This window comes from Cryptomeria japonica, chromosome 4, assembly GCF_030272615.1.
Source record: "Cryptomeria japonica chromosome 4, Sugi_1.0, whole genome shotgun sequence".
NCBI classification, from domain to species: Eukaryota; Viridiplantae; Streptophyta; class Pinopsida; order Cupressales; family Cupressaceae; genus Cryptomeria; species Cryptomeria japonica.
In genome coordinates this window covers 51,345,981-51,371,862 of record NC_081408.1, presented here as the reverse complement: position 1 = coordinate 51,371,862, position 25,882 = coordinate 51,345,981, and the positions used below count along the sequence as shown (strand labels likewise).

Here is a 25,882-nt window from a genome sequence, read left to right as displayed (position 1 = left end):
CAAGGTATATTAAAATTAGTTTAAAGTGTATTCATTTAGGGACCTTTTATTAAATATTCTCAATTTACACATCATAAAAGGATCTTAAAATATTCATTGTTTGTAATGATAAGAATTTGGTTGTTCCATACACCTTCCTTTACTATTTTAAAAATATCATCACCCAAAATATTGTGTAGCAGTAGTATGGAGTGCATTCCATCTATTTTATGCCTAAATATTTCATCATACCACTTTCTTTTCAAAGGTGACTGATCGATTGTGGTGTTTGGGTAATGCATTCCAAATAGATCCAGTTGCATACCATTTATCTGTCTTGATTAAAGACTTTTATCCTGATGGCATTAAATTAAATTTCTTTCTCTATTTTCTGGTGATCTTTGGAGCAGAGGTTGCTTTGCATTGACCTGGGCTACATTTAAGTTGTGTTGTATCTGCGAAAATATATATCCTAGGATGATGCAATGCAACCTTTGCTCCACCAATACCAGATAGAAGAGAAAGTACTTTACTTTAAATCCATCAAGATAAAATGCTTTGAAGACATATATTAGGTATAAAAGGAAGCCTACCCTATCATTTGAAGGGGTCTACCTACAATTCAAGTGATCTCTTAGTTATAAAATCAATTCGATTCCAAATGAATAGGCAATCAAGCATTGAAGGAGAATTCAAGTTGGTGCAAGTGCATTTGGAAGACCAAAGGACTCAATGAATCCATTAAAGACTTTTGAACATCTTAGGAGTGAAGAGCCAATCAATTATGATGTCTTAAGGGGGCAGCCTTAAACAACACACACTAAGCTCTGACTGCTTAGGTGTGTTGTGGGCCCATTACTTCCCTTGATGTCCCTTCCCGTTCGTTTCCGTTAAAAAGACAATCACCATTAGCATTTGAATTCAAACAGTGTTCCCGCATTTGACTGCATAGAACAAAGAATTTAACTATTTGGTGAGATGCATCAAAGAAACACGATCTATGACATAGTAAGTGTGGTATTTGTCTTTTCAATATGTTGTGGATAATATTAATCAAATATGGAATTTTTTTGATGCTATATACACTATGTTTTGGATTGAATTTAGGTAAGAAAAGAGGTAATGGAAGAATAAAAGAGGTACACAAAGGAAGAAGAGTGAAATAGGTGGTTTGGGATGGAGGTTACAAGTATATATGATAATTCGTATGGATAATTTGTTGTCTATAAAGAGGCAAATAAGCTATCACAACTTCAACATGAATGAATGCCTCATCTACAGAAGCAAAAGGTACCTCTAATGGTTTCAAAATTTGTCAAAATAGTTATGATATACCAAATAATCAAGTGGAATATCCTTTAGGTAACTAATATTATCTTCAAACTATTTATTTTTATTTTCATCATATATGGACCTAATTGCCCCACCTTTAGGAGATAACTATAGGAGATAATTTATTACATTTAAAAGTCCATCATAAATAAATCAATTATACATGCTATGTGAATGTTTAGTATCACAAATTGATTTTAATTCATTTATCTACATGAATACACTCTTTATTTATTAGTTCTAGGAATGGAACACTCACATGAGCAAACAAAATGCTAGGTTTGAGAAAAATAGTTAAGAGATTGGATATATTTTTTTTATATTTTCCAAATGGCTTGAGTATAATGATATATAATTTTTAAAATAGGTTTATATCACTTTCCTTTGACTTGGTCATGGAAGATCATCTAAACCCTGAATGCACCTTAATCTTTAAAAAACATATAGTTTAAGGTCAATCATTCATATCTATCTTATCAAACATTAGAGGAGTGAGCTTCTAAAAGTAAGAAGTACCACGATGCGTGGTCTAGTATAATTTTTGTAGTCCTAAATCACTCAAAATCATAACCAAGGTTTTTGCATTGCATATCTATCATTTATTTCAATGTATTATTAAACCAAATAAGGGAATTATTCATATCTAAGAAGGCAAGGAGTGGGATGAGTATTCATAGAAATAACCCTTTATCCTTTCCATGTGCATTTCCCTTGGTTTTAGTCCCATTTTTTCTTTATTTTATTCAAAACAAAATTTATAGATGCCTCTACTTGTCTCACAATTCATTAATTGTTTGGGATTTTCATTCCATTCACCAAGGTTGGCATCTATTCTAAGAATCTATGTCATGGCCAAGCTAAATGATTTGACTCTAGTTTCTCTCCAATCTAGTCACCTAGTAGCATGTGAAATCTATCTCTTCCTAATTATTATTCTCTCCATCTTGTTAATGACCATTTCATTAATGAATCCTTCCTCATAATTTTGGAGAAGTGAGACAATGTTAGCTCAAGGAATCTTTTCAATCCTCTTTCAAGATTCTTTCCCAAGTAATAATCTTGCATATTGGAAAATACGTTACACTTCTATTTTTCCAAGCTAATCTTCCTTATAATGTTTAGATTTACTCTAAAGTTCTCATTGTGACTCATATTTACTACTCTTCCTATTAGTCTCATTCCAATATCTCCTACAAAAATATGGAATGATTACATTTATATTTTATTTGTGTCTCCTAAATATCCACAAAATTTGGAACAATAATACAATTTTTTAATAATATTTAATTGTAAAAGAAAGGATTAAAATGGAACTAAAAACTCTAAATAAATTAATCAGGGTTAAAGGGATAAACTAGTATCAATTCATGAAGGCAAGATCTGTTATCTCAAAATTAATAGACTCATGCAAGAAAAGAAATATTAAATCTAGAGATAAAATTCTTGAAAAATTTAGCTAGCTAAAAGTGAAAGAATGTTGTCAAGCTTTCATTTTTGCATAGACTAGAAGAATGCTGGCAAAGGTTGTAGAGGGTAAAGGTTGCCGGCCTTTGTAGGGTCCGACTTTATACCCACTGATCAGATTTCATTGGAATTTTGTAAATCCATTTCAACAAACATTGTTTGTGCATATCCTGCAATCATAGCATTTCATTAGACCACATTTCTTTGAGGCATGTGACCAAATAGTTCATTTCTTAATTATAAAATCAATTTAATTTGAAGTGAATAGGAAATCAAGCATTCATCAAGAATTGAAGGAGAAATCACTATTGAACTTACCCTTGTCTCATATAACCCTATGTTGGCTAGGCCCCACAATAATTAGAAGATCCTAATTACTACTATCCTAAACCTTGCATTGACCATCATGATTTCACAGTGAGTTGAGTTAATTAGTCCATTAGAAAGATTGGGAAAGAGTTTGGTATTGAGTTAGGTGTTGGTGGAAGGTTTAAGGAGGTACACTATCATCATAATTAATGTTAGAGAGTGTTGTGTGAACAAGAATGGCCATGAAAGGAGTGACTATCCTAGCTAAGTGCTTGAGACTGTCACAAAAAGTGAGTGTTGAAGCAGTGAATCTTCCTTTGACCTTTGTGTTTTTGGGAGGGTAAAGACGCATGGTGGTATATGTTGAGTGGTTTGGAGGGTAAAGACCCACATATCAGCTATCTACTTTGACATCCTAGGATGGTGTCCACCTACTCTAAAACCTTGTGGGCACTGTCTGTCTGATACTAACATATACATAACATGTGCCTCTCATATAACCCTATGTTGGCTATGCCCCACCATAATTATAAGATCCTAATTACTAAAAACACTAGATTCTCCCCTAAAAGGTTGTTGAGTCATAGAAGGCCTAACTTGATAGCCCTATAGTCTCTCATACCTAAAATGAGAGACTTTTCCATAGCTGGTTACAAACTTCTCTCATGCCTCTTGTGTCCTCTCATGTACCTCCTTTTCCATAAGAGACTTTGCCATAGAAACCCTAAAGTCATTTGGATTGGCCATGTGTAGGAAAATTGAAATTTTGGGCTTTCCACCTCGTAATGAAATAATTGACAAGTAACTTGTCTTGAATGTAATATACAAACTACGAGAACTCCAAAAACTAACTCTCATGTTGAGCCACTATGAAACCTTATTATGTAAATTGTGAAACTCATCTATGCATCTCTATCAAAAACATGTTGAAATAGAACACACTTTGAAGCACTCCAAAATGGTATTTGGAGAGGGTTTCCAATGTGAGTTGGTGCATTTTATCCTCCCAGTACCACAAGGTGGAATCAAGTCCTCTCAAAAATTGAATTGAAAATTATGCCTTTAAGTTGCTCACATATAGATGCAACCCAAAGCATAAGTCCAAGCTAAGTAACAAAGACTTAACCTCAACCCCATTTGTGGATCTTAAAAATGTAGAGGATTGGAGATGAAGCAACTCTCGAATATGATCCTTTGGCTCATGATGTGTGCTTGCTATAGTTTATACCTCTTGTATTTATGCATGACGAGGCTAGGTAATGTGTATTCATCAATATTCTGTCTCCTCTATGTGTATTTCCCAAATTCAAGGTGAAGTCCTAATAAGCTCCCAAGATGCAAGTATATGCTCCTCTACTACAAGTGGATCCTCATGGCTTGTAATATTTGAGGTCCATACTCAGGCTACTCATCTTGGTGAAAACTCTCAAAGTGATATGCCCCTTCCTTCCATTTCCTACACCCTATTTTCTAACCCACACCTCATAACCTTTACCTCACTTCCTATCATTATTACCTTCCATCTCCCTTTCATATCCCCTATCTTAACCTCCTCCACTTTCCTACATCCTATCCTAAACCTTAACCTCATACACACTTACTTTTACTTCACCTACCTAACCCCATTCCATCCTTCACATCCTTAATTTATCTCCCCCCATTCACTTTCCTACCTTCCAAACCCCTAACATATCCTAACTTACTCTTTCACCATTACATCCTTCATCACTTACCTCCCTATCTTATCATCTTTCACCATTTTATACCACCTTCCTAATGGTATATTTATGCTCCCTTCCAAAACACCAACAAAAAATAGCACTCGATCACTACACAGTGCTCTGACGGTTCTACAGCAAGGATATCACCTCAATTTGTACATATTCACCTCAATTTGAGTAGTAGTAGATATCAGAGCATAGAGTAGTGAAGGACAACTATAGTAGTAGTTGCCCACAGGATCATGAGATGGATATATCACCGAGGCTGCTTTCATTGTTGCCTCTGCCAGACTAAGGGAAGCAGTGAGGAACAACTAACACCTCTCCTTGCAAGGGTTCCTTGTTCCAGATGGAGGCTCAACTTCACTGCTTCAGATTCTGGGATAACCTTCATTCAATGTACAGTGTCGCCCAAAAAAACCACTGTTATATATGAAAAATATATCCCTATCCAACATTCTCGAAGATGAAATGTACGTTGGTTTCTCTGCAGCTATGGGAGTCATTTATGAAGAGAATTACATTTTGGCATGGAGCTTTACTACAAATGGAATTGCCCTATCCTTGAATACATCTAATCTTCCATCCTTTATGCACAAAAAATCCAAGAGCTCAAACACCAGACTTATAGCTGGCATAAGCACAACTTGCATCATCCTCATTCTCCTCGTAGTGGTAGGAACATTTCTTGGCCGGTTGAAGAGAGACCAGTACAGAGATATCATTGAAGAATTAATAGGAGTATTGGCCTCACAGGTTTAAGTATAAAGAACTACATATTGCAACCAAGGGCTTTAGAGACGAATAAATTTTGGGATCCAAAGGCTTTAGCCAGATCTACAGAGGAGTTCTTCCCACAAATGGAATCTAGGTAGCGATGAAATGTATTCCAAGAGAAACAAATGATGGGGTTAAGGAATTCATAGCAAAGATCTCCAGACTTGGTTGCCTTGAACATTGAAATCTTCTACAGGTCAGAGGGTTGGTCACTTCTACAGCCATGTCTGGGAGAATAATGATAAATGGATTGAGGGGTTATGTCAGGGCCCCTACTATTGTATGCCCCTACTATTCTATGGTGGAAGAAGATCTATCCCATCTAGTTGGAGGATCGATCCACAGTTGTTATGCTCCATCCTGGGGAAGAGGGATTGAAGCTGTTCTAAAGGATGGAGGTAGTTCACCCCCAGTTGAGAAAGTTAGGTTCTGGACAGTTCAGTTGAAGGGAGGGAGGCTCTTAGGGAATCCTAACAAAACACAAAAACAAAAACATAATAAAATTCCTAACAAAACACAAAAACAAATAAAAAACATAACAAAATTCCTACCATAATGAAGCTGCAGGAAAGTTTCCCATCACCTGGTATCCTAGTATAGCTGCTCCTCCAGTACCACTTCATTCCACGACTAGTTCCCTATAGAGGCGGGAGGAAGAGGCGGGACAAATTAATGGCAGAGATCGACGGACGAAGATGCAAGATATATAAAATGACTTGGTCTTTTATTTTTTTTGAAGTAATGCACGCAGTCATCAGATTTTCGATGAATGCGGGCACTTTTTCTAAAAAAAACAAAATGTCATTGCCAAATCCTTCTTCGTCAAAACCAAATGTTGCATTATCGTCGAAATTCTGATGAAATCGGGCATTTTTTCAGAAAAAAAATCAAATTTGATCACAATATACCTTCATCATCGGAAACCTCCATCGAAATTTTAGGCCAAATGTATTAGTGATGAATGATATGTGTTAATTAATATTGATGAATGTTGCATGTTAATGAGTGTTAATGAATTTGATGTGTTATTTAATGTTATGTGATAATGAATGAATTTTATATTTTATTAATGGATGAAACAATGAATGAATGTTAGATGTTAACAGGGAATTTAGAGTGATGTTAGTTGTTGGGGGGGGGGGGGGGAATGAGCTTCCACGTTCACTTGGTTTGCCTTGTTAAGTAGAGAATATTAAATTATTCTCAAAACCAAGTGAAGATCAATAAGATAACACACTTTTTCATATTTCATTATGTTGCATAGTTAATCTTATTGAATAATGTATATTGAATCTTAATTATAGGGTCCAACAGAGCCAACATGAACAACAACACCACAAGTAAGTGGTTTGTTTTTTCATGATAATCTAGGAAGGTTCATCTGCAGTGTTATGTGTAACTATGAAGGTGAGATTTTTTTTTTTTTTTTTGTGTTTTGACATTTTTTTTTTGTTCCAGGTGGATGAATTGGAAGAGGTCAGTGATTACTATCAAAACAGGGGTCGCTTTGATGAAATCATATTTGTGTTTGTAATGAGCAGGAGCACTGGAAGGAAATTACATATTTATTATTCAAGATGATGAATATGATAATGCTACTACTACTATCATGAACCATTCTCCAAAGGCATGGGATCATATGCAACTCAAACATATTGCAAATAAAAGTGTACAATGTTGAATTAGTGTACAAGAACACCTAGATCTTATTAATGACCTCTTGATTGTCCTTGCCCTTAGGGTAGACCACATACGAGTGGTTGACATCATGCATAAGGTATGGCTCTAAACTCTTTTATTCTATTACCATTTCTAGGATTATTGGGATTTCTTTCACTTGGGTATTAAGTTTTTCTAGATGTTCTCTTTAGTAGCTATTTGGTTTGGAAACATTTCATGACTATCTTTTGTTCTGTGTTATTTGTTATCCATGCTGGACATCTCCATCTTGTGAATCCATACATGGTTGCAGTATAGAGTAGCAATTTAGCTATTGTTAATGATGCTTTGAATGAAATTATGTAGAAGAGGAAGATTATGATAGGCTTCGAGAATCTATAGATATGCACGAAAACTTTGATCAGATAGGGCTTGCTCAGAGGGTGAGAGGAATTTCTCTATTGGTTCTTTGATTTAAGTTAAAGTGGCATGTAATTTAGCATTTGAATAGTTTTCTAATGATATTTAATTTCAATTAGATTGAGAAACATGAACTTCTTGAATTCCAGTTAAAGGATTTTCTATAGCGAATTTTCGAGGAGGCAAATGATTCTTGAATTCTATCTCGTTATATTTATTGCTTGCTGAAAATTATGAAATGCTTACTTATAAATGTTTATGAAGTTGTGCCTGTATAAATTAAAAGTATGATTCCTTGATGAAGACTGCTTCTGAAATTACCTAATTTAATTATATCAGATCAACAATAGACCAGTGCCTTCTTCCCTTACTGATTTCATACTATTTCAAATTGAAAGATCCTATGTATAACCATGGAGACAGTTTTAATAACTTGTTTTCAAAACAAGACCATCACATCAAAAGCGTCTATATGGATTATAACTAAAATATAAAATGCAGTTAGTCCTATTGAATTTTAACTTTGGTCTGAAAGACCAATAAGACAATTTAAAACTTGCTAACCAACCTTTCAAACTAATGGTCAAACTAGAAATTAGTCTCAATCACAATAGAATAAGATAGCACATTGATGCAATCTAATAAAATAGATTTGTCACATGAAGCTAATCAATCAATTGAAAATCATATATCATTCAGAATGAAGAACACTTGAAATTTATGTTGAAAATAGATAATCAAACCAATTGATATCAATATGTATCATCCATGAACTTTGATATTTCCAGAAAACAAACTGCATAAGTGCTATATAAAATTGTCTTGATAAGATCATAAAACTTGAGGTATCTCCCCCACTTGTTCTAAAAGATCCTCCATTTATAGATGATGATTCATTTTGAAAGTGAAAGGGCATATACACTTTCATTAAAACTAAAACTAACAAATACTAACTAAAAAATAACTTCCTAAAAATTATCTTTACAATATGCACATATTATAAAAACATAGAAAAACATGACTCTGGGCTCCAACTTAGACATCAGGTTTGTTCTCCTAGCATCTTACCACACTTCTGGATATGCTCCATGTACATCTCTAACTTATATGTGTCTACATCATGGATGATATCCCTGACAATGACTTCCAGCGTAACAAAGGTTTTCATCTGTTTCATAGTCTCTTTCAATTTAATTCCATCAATTTGGGCAATATCAAGGGCAACATTGAGAAGACTACGACATTCTGAGATCCATACATCTTGATCCTTTATCTCACCCTTCTGATCAATTAACACTGGGAAACCATACTGAATAGTGTGTTTGCATTCATCATATTTAAATTGTAATTGTTTATCAAATTTATTGTCTTTAGCCAACAACCTGTTTATTTTTTCAATTTCTTTTGTTTCCGCTTTTGCCATTGTTTTATCATGCAACCTTGTTCCCAATCTGTTTGAAATTCTATTGTATGAAACTATATTGTCCATGTTCTTTTGAAAGACTATCCAGAATTCTTTTAGAAAGCCTTCTAAAACCTCAAATCTTTTAGTTAGTAATGGGTAAAAGCATAAACCCATGTCACACTTTTACAAAGGAAAAGGTTAACACAACAATAACTATTCAATTTCATCACCATAAATGTGTCATTTGCATTTTGAATTTGAAGATGATGTAAACTAATGAAATGTTTAAAATTTGTTGAAGTTTAAGTATACTATTTTTTGAAATTTTTTTGTCAATAATTTATATATATTTTTAGCTTTAAAGTCCATTTTTTATTGCTGAAAAATGTTGAAAATCAGGGGGTTTAGTTCCCACCACAAAAGAAAATGTAAATCAACTTATTTTTTTCCTGATTTTAATATCCATTATAGATGACATATATATATAGTGCATGAAAAAAAATAAAAAATTGATGTATATTTTCTTTGTTATAGCATTTGGAAGTTGAATATGCTAGAATTTGATGGTTTTTGTCTCCCACCACAATTTGTCTATTCAATTTATGATAATCAAAAAACTAAAAATACCCTTTTGGAGAAGACTCTCTCTTCTAGTGAACCATATTTTTTACAAATTTTTTTGAAGTGATTCAATTTTTTTTATTTATTTCAAACCAGCCTATTATAGAACAAAAGAATACCTAGTCGTTGTATTTTCAATTTTTTATATATTAAATGTTATCAAAACAATATTAAAATTATATGAGTATAATCGTGACTTTGATCTCTACAAAAGGGTATTTTTATTTATTTTTAATAATTTTAATTTTCTATTGAATTTTATTACAGAAGCGACAAGTTTCAGAAAATCATCATTTTTGTTGATGTGGCTGCCACTTGGCATTCCACATAGATAGTTCCAGCCGGAAGGGTTCCGTCTAGAACTATTTAATATATTTCTGAGTTTCTATATTGTAATGTATTGAAAGGACAAAAGCATTCCAGTCAGAAGCGTTCCGAATGGAACCTTTTCGGTCAAAAAGTCGTTGCCACACAAGCACTACATGGCTGCCAAGTCAGTCCGGCCAGGAGGGTTTCGACCAGAAGCATTCCGGCTAGAACCCCTCCGGCTGGAATAGGTAGTGTTAGCCTAAAGTGTGACACAGATCCATACAATTACCCTAATACATTAGCCATATCTGCCCACACACTTTGCATCTATTTTAATATCCTTTTATTTTCTTGCTACAACTCCTCACATTTTTTCTTCCATTGATAGCTATCCAGAGTAAGAACCATTGGCACCTATTGCCCACTTCTCCTTAGTGTTTCTTCATATTACGCCTTGTACTGGTTCCTCTCCTTCACTACTCTAACCATCTGTGCTTTATTGAATTTTGAAATATCCACTCTGATATCAGCAGAAACAATTAGATCAATTTCACCAACTTTTAGTTCCATCATATGGCCAAAGGCCCTATCAACATCAATGATCTTTGGTCTCTTGTGGGGAGGGTATAGAGCCCATAACCTCAAAGATTCCTCATCTTGATCAAATCATGAACCAATAAATACATCATTTACACCTTGTATATCCAATTTGAATTACTTGTTTTCTGAATGCAATAAATTGTCAAAGATAAAAGAAGCACTGAGGTTCCATCCAGGAAAAAAAATCATCCCAGCCTCTGTAAGTAGTTGCCTCCCCTTTTTAGGAGTCATTGTGGTTATCTTTGCATCAATTTCCTCTTATTTCTTTAACAACTCAATCTCATTATCAGGCGTTATGTTGGGAATAGAGTCCCTCAATTTCTTCCCTTTAAAATTGTACAAGAATGATTTAAATTCTTTGGAATGAATAAAAACATCATCAATAACAAAAGCAGAAAACTCCTCTAACTGAGATTCAGTATGAACTTCTAATTTTGTCTCTATTTGGCCCTACATGTCTGACTCTTCTTTCTTCTCTGGCGCTTGCCATCTAGAGACAACTGCATTCTCATTAGATTCACTTTCTACCTCCTCCTCCTCAGTTTCAATTTCTTGGAGTCTTTGCCTCTTTTCTGCCAGTTCATTATTTAGTTGATCAATTACCTCTTTCACCTCTGCATGCTCCATGTTCGTGAAGATATCTTCAGCCTCAATATTGACATGCAGATAGCCTCCCAAGTTTTGGCTCTTCTTGCAAGAGTGAATGTATCCTTCAGGATCATATTTTTTCCTGGCATAGTGCTCATACAAATTGTATTCTTCTATTAGCTTCTTATCAATTATTTCATAAGCTTTGGTTGGAACTATGGTGAAATCACCAAAAATTAGTGTCCCAGGTAGGAAGGCTTGCTTACGCATATCTGCAAAATTTTTGACATTGGACACGCTCAATTGCCTCACAATCTATAGATAAGCTATTATGTCTGGTACTAGTTTTGGCAACATGTAGGGGCTCCCCTCAAATCCATATACTCTAAAACATGTAAAATCCCTATTCACAAACCAGTCCCTCCAGTTATGATGAACAATGTGTCTTTCATAATAATCCCTGGGTCTTAGGAACCTCTTGACTGATGAATAATGATGAACAGTTAGTACCAAACCGGTACTGAGAGGGGGGGGTGAATCATTATAGGCAATAAATCTTTCCCTGAACCGGTTTGACTGCAGACACTACACTTAACTAGAAAGCAGTAACATCGGTCTAAAATAGAGCACCACCGGTAACAAACAGTGAGACTATGAAGAACCTAAACCGGTAAAACTTAGATCTCCACACAACCTAATATCTTATTTCCACTTCACCCATATGCATACACAAGAAATACACCATCAAAAATATAAAGACTGCTGGTTCAACATGCATTACCACTTTAACAAATCAATGTTGAATGGTGTCCCGTCTTCCTCTGGTTAATTTTCCTACTAGCTGGTATATGTAGTGTCCATTCTGAGGTGTTCTTCCTCCAACTCCCCAAAGGAAAAGGGCTTATCAGGACTAGGGTCTAAATTAAAAACCTCATTTATGGTACCCAGAGAAAATCTAATAAATAGTTCCCCATTTGGGAGTTGAATGCACCTCTTAACCAAGTTATAATTCCGCACCAAAACCTCTAGCAATCTTATGTTTACAAAACCATTGGGGGTTGCTAGCTTACCTAAATTTGTTATCCAAGGATTACAGAGTGGCGTCTCCTTGCTCCTTCTCAAATAGTGGAACATAAATAGTTCATGTCCCCTTACCTTGGTCCAGACATCTCCAACCTCTCTATACTTGTCTTCTAATTGGTCTCTTCTCGGCAAGTGCTACTTCGACCTTATGGATTTTGGGTTGGGTGCCTACATTTGGTCTATCATGTCTTGGTTTAACTTCCTGACCCAAGGAATCTCTTCATTTTTTCCTTTCTTTGCCTTAGAGCCAAGGCTCTTGGAAACCCTCTTCTTTCCTATTGAACTTGAAGCTTCCATTTCTGCAATTACAATCCTTTTCTTTATTTTTCAAAGGCGCAATGTGTTCTATCTGTGTATTCTTCTTTCACCAATGTAGTATTTAGACAAGGCAATTTCTAGTTCCTTCGTATTCATTTGCAATAATGAACTTCTCATCAAATTTACCTCGTGCGAACCATAGATGCATCTACTGCAAGTATAAAATAGAAGACTTTAAAAAATTTGGGTTTTGAATTTTGATATGACAATGACTCATTGACATATGTCTCCCTGATGAATATTTCCCTTTTGGCACTCTTTGAACAACCCTTTATCCACTTTGGCATCTTACTTTCTCCTATTGGGATACCCTAAGTTGATGACTCCTTTCCCTCCTCATCAAAATATTGATATACTCATCGGGCATCGGGTGATCTCATTTAGCATTATCACGATAGGCATTATTTCCCTGATGGGCTTCACCATTGGCATAGATCTTCCTGATGCAACCACCTTCATCGCCATGAGTCTTCTCAATAGTTTCTCCACTCCACTCAATCAGTCTGCTCCTTTGAAGGGTATCGGGGTAATCTGAAATAAAACATACCAATAAGAAAAGTCTTCTTGATAGGGTATGTTCCATCGGTATACATTTCACTGATGATTTCTTTTGGCATTAGGGTGGCTCAAAGTAACACATACTAATTGCTTTGGTTATACCGATCCAACCAACTTCATTGCCATGAGTCTTCCTGATAGTGTCTTCTCTCCTCTCAATCAGTCCGCCCCTTCATCGGGTATCGGGGTAATCCGAAATGAAGCATACCAATAAGCAAAGTCTTATCGATAGATTATGTTCCTTCTTCTTATGTTTCACTGATGATTTATTCAAGCGTCAAGATGGATCAAAGTAACACATACCAATTGATTTAGATATAATGATGGACTCTTCTTTTTGCCACTCTTATCAGTATAAGTCCTACCGATACGCTCATTGGCTATTAGCAAGACAATTCTCCACTGCTGTCGCTAGTGTTTACTACGTCGATGGGTCATATCGATATAGTTTTTGTTTATGCATCAAGTCTCCTGAACTTTTCTCCTTGATTGGTATAACTTCTTTCTATGAGTACAACTCTGGCTTGCTACATGTTGTCATCGATATATGGTATCCCGATGCCTCCTCACCTTAATCGGGAGATCGTGAACTTCTAGAGGAATTGTTTGTATTTTTTGTGGAACAGGTATACAACTGGTAAAACATATAGTCAGTTGTTCTCTCTCATAGGGTAAAGTATATTTTAAATTTTCATTTTGGATTGGGGCATTTAAATGGGGCTTACTCTTGCAATTTGGAACTGCGGGACAAGAAAGAATGCTTTGCTTCATGCTTGCTCATATGCTATGACTTGATCAGACTAGATATGGCTTTGGAACTTTTCTGGATGAATAATATAATTGACTTTGTGTTTCCATACCTACTTCAGGTTCTTGATATACTCTGATGATTTTGTGAATATTTTAAGATTCTCTTTAATAAACATTTTAAATCTTCTGCACAATTAAATAGCTAATATTCAAAAAAAATCTTTTTCAAATTTCATTTGGGAATACACAAAAAACATTGATGATGTTATTAGGAACAAGTTAGAGGTTGTCCAAGAAGAGAAATCCAAGGAGAAAGAAGAGAAAGATCTTGTTTCTCAATGGGTATGCATTTGGCTTAATTAAGCCTCAAGGAGCACTTGTTCTACTCTACTAATGATTTTTTAAAATTCAAATAAATATGTGCCTATTTTGTTTACAGAATATGTATGCTCAGCTTCTTCCCCTTGCTTTGCGAGCACCTCCGATGGCATTTTAAGAGCATAATTAAAGAAATGATAGAAAATAACATTTTTAAGAGCATAATTAAGGAAATTATAGAAAAATTATTTGCTAACACATTGCATTGTCTAAAATGGATAATCTTTACAAGGATGCAATGGAAACTAGCTCTCAATTAGGTGATCAGGAACTTGTGAGGAATTGCTAGTGTATTTAATGGAACAGGTATACAATTGGTAAAACATATAGTTGGTTGTTCTATCTCACAAGCTAAAGTATATTTTGAATTGGCGCATTGAAATGGGGCTTACTTTTCCATTTGGAACTGCAGGGAAAGAAAGAATGATTTTCTTCATGTTTGTTCATATGCTATGACTTGATCGGACGAGATGTGGCTTTGGAACTTGCCTGGATGAATAATATAATTGACATTTTTTTCAGAATTTAGTAACATTTGAACTTCGATGACAATTGAACATAGTTAGACTCCAAATTTGAAGATGCAACAAGAATAAGAGTCAAAGTGCTATGAGTATACTCTCTAAAATACTAATTTATTTTGAAAATGGAGGAGATAGGGTTTAAAAAATGGGGGCCACAAAAAGTGGTCTTCTTTTTATGAAAAAAATATAACATAGCATTGTGACGCCCCTAAAATGTTAAATTTTTTATAGAATTTTTAAAATCTCTTTGTTGAGAAATTAGCTAACACCTTGTTGTTTAAGCTATATTTTTTGGCTAACTGTTTAGTAAGCATATGATGTTTTACTAATTGTTGAAGTGGACACATCCTAAAAAAATATAAAATTGAGTGTGCTTCCCCTAAGAACACACTTAAAACTAATTAAAAATCAAAAAAAAAAAATTGAAAGTGTTTTGAATGGAGCCTAGTTTCTAAAAATGTAAGTTGTTTCAAAATTTGATGACTGTGTAAAAACTATACCTAAAATAGCACATGCTGATTTTTGACCAAAAGCAGACACAATAACAAAAGAAATTAAAGATGAAAGCCTTAACAAAATAAAAATGTGAAACAAATTACATGGTTGGATAGTTAAGAGAGATCTTAAGACCACCAAGGTTTTGTTATTTGCATTGAAACACATTCAAACCTGATGGATATCACAACCAAAAATTATGTGAAGTTTTTAATTTTTTTGATAAATATACGTCTTAGGCCTGAAATGGTCATCCAAACCTTTGGGTTGGATGCCCAAGAAAAATCTAACCTAAAGGGTTGATATATTCCAAAGAAAATAATTTGGTGAGCACCAAATATGGAGCTCGCTGATAGACTTATAAAGAACTGAGAGAGGGGGGGGGGGTGAATCAATGATAGCAAAAACAATAACACTTTAAAGCTATCTACAGGTAAACAAAATTAAACCGTTTACTTAAGACTTTGCATACAATCCAAAATGTTACAAAAGAATTCGCAACAAGTAGAAAATTCACCATAACACAAGTAGTTATACGTGGAAAACCCAACTGGGAAAAAAAATAGCGAGATGGTTAACAGATCGGTTAAGGTTTAGAAAGTGCTATGTTAGGAGTGTATCATGTTAAAGATCCCAAAGCCCTGTTAAGAGATACACCTGGTTAAAGGTAACCTCAATGGAGGATGTAGATCGAAGTTAGTGAATCACCTTGTTAGAGGATTTGTACAATGAATCTTGTTAGAGCTTTCCTGGTTATGGGATTTAACTGTTGTAGTGATTAGAAAACAACAGGTGGCATGATCAGCGAATATCACATCTTGCTTGTATAGATGCTTTTCTACTCACTCAATACTACATCATCGACATACTCTACAACTCCTTCAACAAATTGCATCAGCTTTAACTCATAACATCACCTGTATCTTGCATATCAAAATAACTCATTACAATGTCTTCTTATATACATTAGAGTTCATGACAGCTCAAGAACCTCATCACAATTTTCTAGGTTCAGTGTATTTGGACAATCTTCCATAACACATCACAAATCATTGCCAAAAATGTCAGTTAGAGATAACACATCACAACCGGCGATAACTCATCACACAATCCGTGAAACTGGTTGGAACACCGATACTGGTTTAGTGTTCACCACATCAAACTCATATATTGATTGTCTTCATTTGCCTCCTTCTCTCTCTTCGTTGTATCTTGAAACTAGTGATAGTGTAATCGACCAAAACCAATTTTCTTTCTTACATATACCAGTTGTCTACATATACCGATTTGGACACCTTCACAATGATTAGTCTTACTCTATACATATGATACTAGTTTGCAATATGAAGACTTAGGAGTAGTACCGGTTGGACTTAGCTAAGATGACTATGACAATGTGAACATATGTGTGTGTATATGTGCCATCAATGACAACACATAAAGTTATCCAATACAAAAATCATCATCAAGCCAACAATCTCCCCCTTTGGCATTGATGGAAACACAAAGAAAATTTTTGTCAACTATGTGTGCTTACAAAAGTGTACAGACTCTCCCTTAATAGTATATACAAAATTTTCACCCCACATACATATTTCTACTCCCCCTTTGACAACAATGCCAAATTTGAAAGTAAAATACATATATTACATCAAAAAGTTTCATAAAAAAATGCATATATATAAATATAAAAGTTTTTAAGGTGTGTATAATGCAATTATTATGAAAATGTCACACAAATGAATCTTCAACTATTTAAGATCATTATACCATGTTTCTAGTAATGTTTAAGTGATCTCAATATTTGTCAAAATTTGTGTAGCAAATTCTTCCATGGCATCTACTATGCTCATCTCCGAAGTTGCCAAAACTGCTTTAGAATCATTGTATACCCTTTGTAGAATTTCAAGTTTTGAAATCAACTAGTTCTTTAGTTCTTTCAAGGATCTCATTCACTTACCTTGTTCAAAATTGTAAACATCTAACAAATGTTGTAAAGCATCAACCAATTTGCCAAAATCTAAAGTGGAATCATGTACTATAATATATGCATCACTTATCCTCTCTAGTTCCTTTTCTATACCTTATCGCTTTTGCATCAAATCAGAATAGAAAAATGAAACTTAAGATATTTTAGCCAAAATTTTACCTCTAGTTTCAACACTAGTTCTCAAAAGATCTCTATTTACTGATAAAGCAATCTTGCCTTTATCAATTTCTGAAATTAATTGTTCTCCCCTTTTCTTCCTATAGTCTTTTTCAGCTAAGGCATGTGTTTCCTCTTCAAGTGATTTCAATTGGTTAGTAGCATCAACAACCAACTATCCAAGATTAGCAATGTGGGTAGACAAAGTACCAATGTCAGTCTCTGGTAGGGCACTTGTCAAAATATCAACAACAGTCTGAATAGTCTCTACTTCTTTTCTTTGCTCTTTCAACCTTTTATTTTGAGCCTAGGATTGCATAACAGTAGCAATCTCCATCATTTTAGATGCACCCAAATTGTCTACATCTATAGGACCTTTCATGCTTATTGAGTCATCATCATCATAATCAGTTTTCTTCTTCTCCTTTTCTTTCTCCTCTTCATCCTTTTTCTCTTCTACCTTCTTCTTTGTTTTCTTTGTTTTTGTTTGTTCCTCTTGTGTGGTTGTAGTGACCGGTGGCAGTTGACTTTCAACTTTGTGCTCTTTTTCTAGTCGTGGTTGAATATCCACACTTGGTTCAGTAACCAATGCTTCCTCTATTATTTGTTTATCAACAATATCCGATTGTTATTTAGTTTCCTTAATTGGTTCAATGTTGTTACCAGTTGTATCAACAGTATCCTGAATTTATTTAGTTTTGTCTACATAGAATATGACTGGGGGAGAACTTGTGTCATCCTTATTCTTGACATGATAGACCACATCTGGTGTAATAATTTATTCATTATCCAACTCCGATGGAGCTCCAATCTCATTCTAATTAGGCTTATTATCATAGCCTTTCAATAGTGCATTCATCCTCTAAATAACTTATGCAATTCGATGAGTATCATCTTCAACAGGTTGAGTAATTTTGTTCAATAGTCTCACTCCTTGTTTTAGAATTAAATTGTCCTTTATACTTAGAAAGCAATGCTAATAAATCTTCATGAAACAACTCAGGAAAATGTTGAACAAAAACTCTATCAATAATCTCTTGGTCCTGATCAATAATCAACTTCCATTAATCGGTATGTGCACAAAGATGGTGGTCAGAAAAGTGAACACCACCCAAAAAAAAATGGAAAAACAAGCAGCGCATATGCGGTTCTAAAATTTGAAATGACTGCGTACGCACTTAGGTTTGTTGTTCCCAAGTGTAGATAAGGTAGCACGTACGTGTTGCTTTTAGGGAAAGTAGTATGTACACACTACCTCTAGGAAAATGAGCACGTACATACTACTTATAGGAAAATGAGCGCGTACATGCTAACAATCCCAAAAGAACCGCATACACGGTGCCTATCAAAAAGAATTTAAAAAAAAAAATTGGGTCTTATTTTCTCGTGAAAGGCACGTTTTGAGTTTTTTTTTCTTCATTTTCTCTCCTAAACTGCAAATGGGGTGCTAGATTTTTCCTCGAGACACTATGGATCAAGGTTAGTTTTTATTAATTTTTGTCTTTCTTTCCCGTTTGTTCAATTTGTTTTAAATTTTGAATTTAATTTCATTAATTTTGATTAGGTTTTTTCATTTTTTGTTTCAAAAACTATATTCTTCTATTTCACAACAAGAACAACCAAATGCATCTCCTGAAAACCCACAAGATACATCCCCAATTCCTCCTTTTGACTACACACCTGAAACACAGGAGCAATTAATTAATCAGTTAGGACAAAATACGTCTAAAATCAATAGAATGATTAATAAATTGAAAACATCCAAACTTTAACATCATCAATCCCTTGCCACTAGCCTAGAAACATTAGCTAGTGGTTCCATAGCTATTTCCACACAACTTACCAAATGGGGAAACTTTAGGCATAGGTGTCGTTAATTTTATACCGATGGGCTATCATACAAGGGAGCAAAAAACAAAAATATTAGTAAAGAAGAAATATGTGCCCTTTTCGTTGATCCCAAAAATGGCCAGTCCTTACCTATTAATGCAAAGAGGTTTCCCATATATTGGTGTACCAATTTGTAGGTTAAGAATCTTTTTTGGCAGAGGTGGTGGATGGTCTTTGATGATCCACCTTGTAATAATTATGAGGTGCCATTGTATTTTTTGAGAAAAGTATATTGTGCATTTGTGCTCAATGTGCCCCCAAACTATTTTGACATGAGAGATTTCCATGGTAGAGGTGATGGCTCTGCCCAAGATAGACCTGGAGCTCGTAGGTGATTACCTGCAGAGAGTCGCAGCCCCCTAGCACCCAAACCCAAGGTGCATCAGGTTGTACCAATAGAGCTGAAAGAGTCGATGGAGCTACAGACTCTTCAGGCGGCCACAACATTGACTGGTGCCATCATCCAACATGGGATGTCATTAGCACACCCTATTGTATTGGATGATGAGCCATTAGTTGCTCCAAGTGGCGATAGAGAGCTCATCCAGCATATGTGTATCAGTTGCTCAGGGATATGCTCGGGGATAGATGATGCAGCCGATGCAGATGGATCCACATCTTATCTATGCATGATTTGTGGGAGTAGATGTTAGGCCCACACGACTGACGATTTCACGCTGACAGATGAGATGATGGACATGGTGTTTGCCCATCAACGATAGACATAGGTGTGTTGATTTGAATTCATAGAATTTTATTTATCAATCACTTTAAATTTATAATTACATAAATGAATTTTCATATATACATCGATTTAAATTGAAACAAATAATATGCATTTTAGGATGTAGCAGCGGTATCCCATACTCCTCCCCCAGTTACTATAGGTGCAACTTCGATGCCTGAGGTATAAATTTTGCAACAAGTTAAAAAAGAATATTACACTTTGAGTTCAAAAAAAATACAAGATATACTAACTATCTTTAATGCTTGGTCCATTTTTTGGTTTGTAGGTGTTGGCAGGGGACCAAATGTCCCAGATTGATGACATCATGCTCTCAGGGATTGATTTTGGCCTACAAGGCTATACGGTATCATATTTTGTACAATCCTTAAATTATGTATTGTTTTTATGAATATGCAAGTCATTTCATTTTAGATTTTTAAAATTATGTTGAATATATTATCTGTACTAATATCTCATGTTAATTTTGTTTTTTTAGGGTACCCCCTCTGTGTCTAGAGCTCATCCTAAGAAAAAGAATTTCTCAAAGATGCCAAAACATTGGAAGAAGGTAATTAAACACATTTTTAGTTGTATAATTGTTTGAAAATGTTGAAATAAATTATTAGTTGGGGTTTGTAGATTGATTAGTGTTTTTTGTCTATTTTAAATGTATAGGGGCCATTGAGCTATGTGGATTTATTGAATGCACTTGATTCCCCCATGGATCAAGAGAGGGCGGAGGTATGTGTCTCTACTTTATTTTCTTGATTTCATGATTATATGCACACGTACATGTGAACTTTTGATATATTATAATCTTATAATTTTTTCATACAGGAAATATCCATAGCTATTTCATCAATGGCAAACCCTCCTTCGTGCACTGGAGAAGTATCTCAGGATCCGGTACACTTTTGTTTGATATATTACATTAAGTGTTTTTAACCTAGAATACTTATCATTATATTAATTGTATTTAATCTTTGAACATTTTTTATATAGGTAATAGCGATAGTTTCTCCATCAATGATGAGCCATCCTCTGTCCATTGGAGAAGCATCTCAGGAATGGGTACGTCATTGCTCTCTATATTATAGCTTTTAATTATTTTTGATATATTTATGTTAGTACATTGTATTAATTGTACATTTAATCTATAATAGACCCCTTTGTGGTACGGCCATAACGTGGATCCATTTAAGTATGTCTTCAAGAAAACTCCTAAGAGTGACAAGGAGAGGAGAGCAAAGACATTAGCTCCTAGATCAGTTGATGAGAATCTACATTTCAATTGCAAAGGAATTATAGTTAAATTCATAGTTATGTTTTTAATTGTGAACTATTTTCTACAAAAGAATTCTAACTTGGATTTTGAATTGTGGTTTTGCAGCCATCTACAGAGCCGTGTACTGCATTGAAGAGGCTTGATTTTGATGATCCACCACAAGTTTAGGATCATATAGTGTTATTTTTGGTCATAGAATGATCAATACATCTAGATATATTCTACATTTTTATTGTATATCGATTTGGACATGGCATATGCCACATTTTTGTAATACTTGTATTGACTTGGCAGACATGCCTTTTTTTGATATATATAAATGTCAATATTCTATCTAATAAATGTGTAGTGAGTTCATTATTTTGTATTCATTGTATTTTGTGGTTATCCTTTTATAAATTAAATTGATCATTTCCCTATGTAATCAACAATATGAATATAAACAACAAAAATAATGATATAAAACATTGCAATCGTGGAATATGATTTGATAAAATTTCTAAAATGTTGAATTAACCCTACAAAACTCCTTGTATTCAATTCATTATTGTGTATTTGTTGTATTTGGTGGCTGCCCTTTTATAAATTTAAATGATTATTTTCATATGTAATCAACAATATGAATATAAACAACAATATGTGTTTGGTGTGAGAGCACCCTCACGCTCCTAATGGTCAAATTTTGTTTGTCGTGTGCACAAAATGACATCACGAGCATGTCTGGGTGGGTATTTTTATGCTAGGCATGCCCCTTTCACGCATCCCAAAGCATCAGAATGTTGAGAGTCATACCATACTGGTGCGATCTCTCAAGTGCCCTGAGTCCAAAAAATTGCCAAAATTTGGCGGACTGTTTCTTCAAATCCAGGACACATATGGTCAATCCGTTTGAACTTGTGGGGTCGCATGAGGGTCCTCTACAATGGCCTATCATGGTTTTTTGTGACTCAGAGTGATTTTCAATTGGTATCATTTTTTTGCCTGCTGCAAAAACCGTCAGTTGCATGCAATGCAAAGTTGCAGGATTGACTAGAATTGATTTGCTTCGTCATGTGCACAAACTGATGTCATGAGCACATCCGGGTGGGAAATTTTATGTTAAGCATGCTCTTGTCATGCATTCAAAGGCACCGAAACCTCGAGTGTCATACCATACCGGAGCGATCTCTCAAGTGTCCTGAGTCCAAAAAATTGTCAAAATTTGACGAACTATTTCTTCAAATCTAGGACACATATGGTTGATTTGTTTGAGCCTGTGGGGTCGCATGAGGCTCCTCTACAATGGCCTATCTTGGTTTTTGATGACTTGGAGCCATTTTTAATTGGTAGCATTTTTTTCTCCTACTACAAAAACCATCAGTTGCATGCAATGCAAAGTTGCAGGATTGGCTAGAATTTATTCGGCTCATCATGTGCACAAACCAATGTCACGAGCACGTCCGGGTGGGCAGTTTTATGCTAGGCATGCCCCTTTCATGCATCCCAATGCACCGAAACATTGAGAGTCATACCCTACCGATGAGTCAAATAATTCTCCATGATTATACAAGAATCAAGAATGCTCATGATTGACCTTATCACATCACATATACTCAAAACATAGTCACAAAACATTGACACACAAAATAGTCTCAAAACATTGTCACATATTATTCAAAAATTTGCCTCTAAATATGGTTAAATAAGCTCTTGGCTATTTGATTATACTAAAAATGTCTTACAAATCATCTCATGGGCTTTTATACAAAATTTGGTATTACAATATGTGCAATTTAGCTCATCGCCATTTCAATATACAAAATTTGGCATGTACATATGTACAAATCAACTCATTTCCATTTAAATATACAAAATTAGGCCCCTAAACATGTAAAAATCAGCTCATGGGCATTTATATATACAAAAAATGAATATAGAACAATTCGTCGATGATTTATACAAAATTATCAAAATCATTCTACTCTAAACCATAGAATCAATCGAGTGAGCCTTCAAGATCGACTCTAACTCATATTGTGTCAAGTATTGCCTCGTGGTCAGATTCATGAACTTTCCATAAAATCTTGTTATGAGGTCTCAAATGAATATTTGTTGCAACAACAAGGTTAGAGAAATGAAGAATATGTCTGTGTGTTTCAAAGTCTTCAAACAACCAAACATCAAAGTTCTTGATAGGGTATCTCCTAAGCCATGTTCTTGTCATGATAATAGACCCTATTGGGTACTCAATACCCTCTCCGTCAATGATTCTGGTTGTCAATTTTCTTTTTGGCTCAACACTATGACACAAATAGTAATTTGTTCCTTCTTCATTGTTCTCTTCTGCAACAAATGCATACACATGACCTAAATTTTATATAGTGTTAATTAATACCAAAAATAAAGTATGATATACAACAAAATTAACCAAAAAGAATACTTGCAAAAAAATTAACTCAAAAAATCACTTGAATCCACTAGGTCAGATACATGGTCAAAATCTACTGATGTCTCCATCTGGCTCAATTGTAGTGCTTTGGGGATTTGATATGAATCAATGGGAACCAATGGTCTACAAGACCATTTGTCAACCCACTCTTGTGATTCACTTTCTTCCCACAAACAATACATGCATGAAGAGCAAAAACACACCATCTATCTCATATAAATTACCAATGAACTTGAATTTGAACTCATAAATGAGTGCATGTCACTCGATCGTGCAACTGTACAACAATCTAGATAGTTTTCAATGTTAGATTCAGTGATCAACTAAAAATATCTATGAACCATTGACATACCTAGATTACTTGGACCCATCATAGACTTACACCATCGCACAATTTTTTCTACATCTATCAACTCAGCACCACCATCGTACTTCAATTATTCTCTAGCTAGGGCTCTTTTCACACATGCTCCTGCACCATCGTGCTCTCCCTTACCATGTCTAGCCTTAGTGAAATTCCAAAAATCTTGTATACTGCTTGTCATATGCATCCTTTTCAACCAATAAAACATCCTTGCATTCTTGAATTGTGCAGTGCAATTATCTGACCATATTTAGTGTCAGTTGTATCGTATGTTCCTTTCCCTTAAACTATCATAGAAAACTTTAAAGCATCCTTGTACAAACTCTGATGAATGAGTACAATCATCACTTATGTAGAAGTGATACTCTCTTACAACCTTTCTATTCTCCTCTATGCTATCATCTAGATGCATGAATGCTATGTGTACAAAAATAGAAACTTGTGTAGAGTGATAATACATAGATTGCACTTCATTTTGAGGTTGTAGTGTATAATTTTCATCAAAATCAACAATAGAGACAATGGTGCCAAGACGAAATGTGTCCTTACATAACATGAATTGCTCATCTAACCATCGAGCTCTATGTGTATGCATTATGTACTCATAAACTAGTTTCTCTTGAAACATTTTCATAAATTCAACTACACATATATTATTTTTCACTAGCTAACATCTCTACAAATCTTTTCCATCTTTAACTCCATATGTGACTATCTTGTATTTTCTGAAAGAAACTAGTTTCGTACCAATTTCATGTGTGCTCTCCAAATGTACGCATCTTGGTAAACGTTGTAAACCACCACATATAGCACAAAAACCTTCCAAAAAAGGCATCTTATAATAAATGCAACCATCATGTCTATTACATAGCACACTTGAAATAATTTCTCTTACCGACTTAGGAGGTGCTTGTATATTGCATTCTTGCAAAACATCGTTAGTGTGCAAAGTAGAACAAACATGACAAAAAATATCATAGTGCATGGAAAATTCAATATGAATCCTACAACAACACATGGTGCATACATGATTAATCTTAATATAAAATAGTTTTGCCATTTAAAAAAATCTTTGAGAAATTCTTATTTGAGGAAACTTTTGAAGGAATCTTTCATAAAATTTGAGTCATATCAAAATAGTGTTTGGCATGTGGCTCACAATTTGTAGATCCAATTCTCCTTCTAACAACATCTCTTTGGTTTGGTGAAACTCTTGTGTTGTCATGCAAAAAAATTTCAAATAATGTTCTTAGTGCATCAACAACAACCTTGTCTTTGCGTGGTAGTCTACCCGGGAATTTCCAAAGAGAATTATTGTTAGGTTCCTCTATTTTTTCCTGTCTCTTTAATGCTTTACTTAATGTTGTTCTACTAACATTTAATGACTTACTTGTTTTGCTTATCAAACAATCTTTTTTATTTTTTTGCTCACTATGTTTGATGTAATGAGACGTCGAGTAGCATTAGAATCTTTAATACGTGATTTTGAACCAATAGCTTGATATGCATCAAATAGATTTCTCACAATAGTTCTTTCACTGTTACTTTCAAATGATCTTAGGCATATAATTTTTATTGTCTCTCTAAAATTCAAATTTTTAATCATTTGAACAATTAATTGACATCTTGTGGTTTGATTTAAGTTTTTAAAATAGTTTTCCATATTCTTTTAACCATTCTCCTACAAGTTCATTCATTCATTTTATTGGGCATTAGCTTCAATATTTTCTCATCACTATCAATTAGATACTT

General features: G+C 34.5%; 1 protein-coding gene across 1 annotated transcript in view; it reads left to right on the top strand.

Annotated features, from left to right (window-relative positions):
* Positions 1–6,983: 6,983 nt before the first annotated feature.
* LOC131056791 (putative expansin-A17) overlaps positions 6,984–25,882 on the top strand; it is a 51,264-nt gene continuing 32,365 nt past the window's right edge. Inside the window, exons 1-2 of the mRNA XM_059218816.1 lie at positions 6,984–6,989; positions 7,041–7,108. Coding sequence (XP_059074799.1) covers positions 6,984–6,989; positions 7,041–7,108 — 74 coding nt within the window. The remainder of the gene's footprint in view (positions 6,990–7,040; positions 7,109–25,882) is intronic.